The sequence below is a fragment of the Octopus bimaculoides genome, chromosome 6, assembly GCF_001194135.2.
Source record: "Octopus bimaculoides isolate UCB-OBI-ISO-001 chromosome 6, ASM119413v2, whole genome shotgun sequence".
Taxonomy (NCBI): Eukaryota; Metazoa; Mollusca; class Cephalopoda; order Octopoda; family Octopodidae; genus Octopus; species Octopus bimaculoides.
In genome coordinates this window covers 80,470,888-80,472,901 of record NC_068986.1, presented here as the reverse complement: position 1 = coordinate 80,472,901, position 2,014 = coordinate 80,470,888, and the positions used below count along the sequence as shown (strand labels likewise).

Here is a 2,014-nt window from a genome sequence, read left to right as displayed (position 1 = left end):
CTGAGGACTGGTGAACCAGATGGCTACACCAGGCTCCAATCTGATTTGGCAGAATTTCTACAGCTGGATGCCCTTCCTATCGCCAACCACTCCAAGAGTGTAGTGGGTTAGTACCTTGGATATATTTATTGTTGCATGGTGGCTATGTTGTGTTTGAGTGTTGTTAGTATTGCAGATATTCATTGTGAGATGTTTACGTAGTGTTAGTATCATGTTACTTGCATTACAGATATATTTGTTGTTGTGTGATATCTATGTTGCTTCCAGATTGGCAGACATATTGTTCAGCGAAGTCTATGTTGTTGATGTTGCTTTTGTTCTTTTCATAAGTTTTAACAATATATCTAAATTTAACATTTTGCAGGGATCATTTGCTGAGAACTTACAGTTTTTATTGGAATCTTTGAAAAGTGGTAGGTTAAAGTTTGTATTGAGCAATTGTAAATTTTCAATATTCTGCTGCTTTGATGTCCATGTAGTGCTTCTCTTTATACTGACATATTTTCATAGCTTTAGTGTTGTGTGACGAATTGACAAATCCTGCAGAGATTTAACCAATAAAAGTGTGAAGCTGCAATAAACTGACAATGTGGCCATGATTGCTCGTTGATTTAGTCGAGGGAGTAGACAGAAGGCAGTGTGTTAAATTAAGCTAGTTTAGATGTAAGTATAATTAAGTGTTATGGAACAAAAAAAAAAAAGAATTTTTTGTGAAGATTGATTATAATATTGATTAATTTATTGAAGATGATGGCCTCACACATTTTTTACAAATGTACACTTTAAGCTTTCTGATGCAAACCCATCCTAGACCACTTCTGGTTTTGTAGTGCAAACTTTTTTTTTATGGAATACTGGAAACGAACAACATAGCTTGTATGATGGTGACACTTGTTTGCAACTATCACATGATGTCAGGACAAGGGTAAACATGCTCACATGCATGCACACATACACACACACACAGGCTCACAGACACTTACATATATGCACACACGTACATATACACGTGCACCATCTGCCAAATCCACTCATAAGAATTTAGTTGACTATAGGTTATAGTAGAAAACTCTTGCTCAAGGTGCTGTACAGTAGGATTGAACCTAAAACTACATTGTTGGGAAGAAACTTTCTTAACCATATATAATATATAATTGCTAATATTACATATCTAACAGACATATAATTGGTTAGCATTATATAGTCAACAAATTGTAGTCATTAGCAAAGCCCGTGGTAAGAAAATGATGAGTCCAAATCTCAGAATGTTAAGTCATCCAAACAAGAATCCCAATGTGTCTTGATAGTATGTTTGGCAAACTTATACAACCCATGTTAATGTGAAGGAGCAGTATCTTAAAGCAGTAATAATGATTTGTGAAAAGGGTAGTTTATTAGAAAGCTAATGAATATGAATGAACATGGTGAGCTTGTTGCATAACTACAATTTTAATTATTCATTGAAATTATTTTATTAATGCGTTCATGCTATTTGATATTTTGTTATCTTGCTTAATTTACACAGTTCTGTAAATAGGTTAAAAAGGGTGAGCATGTAGAGAGAAAAATGCAAGAGACTGCTAGCTGTGTTAATAACAAAGGTGTCTATTCCTTCAAAAAATATATTATACTAGCAGAGGCACCCGGCGTTGCTCGGGAATGAAATTGTTGCTTATATGCTTAAAGAAAAAAAGGCAAAATATGCTGTATAGAAATTTGAGGACATTCTGTAGATGGACTCTCAGATGAATGATGGCTGGGCGCCTCTCATGAATGGGGAAAATTGAAGATGTGCCAAAAAGCCTCATTGGTACTTGGAAACTTTTACGAAAATTAAAATGGGGATTAAATGAAAGAAATGATTTACGTGAATATCCTCACGAGTAATTGAAATAAATGGCGATTGTGGAACCCCCCATGCGCGCGCATACACACATGTGTCTTTGTAAATATGTTTGTATACATTTATGTATGTGTGTGTTTGTAAGAGACAGAGTGTGAGTGAGTGAAGGGC

General features: G+C 35.1%; 1 protein-coding gene across 3 annotated transcripts in view; it reads left to right on the top strand.

The window, feature by feature from the left end:
* LOC106870698 (origin recognition complex subunit 4) overlaps window positions 1–2,014 on the top strand; it is a 44,659-nt gene that overhangs the window by 16,707 nt on the left and 25,938 nt on the right. For all 3 annotated transcript variants that reach the window (XM_014916863.2, XM_014916864.2, XM_052968896.1), the window contains exon 6: window positions 365–413. In XM_014916863.2, the coding sequence (XP_014772349.1) occupies window positions 365–413 (49 nt within the window). The remainder of the gene's footprint in view (window positions 1–364; window positions 414–2,014) is intronic.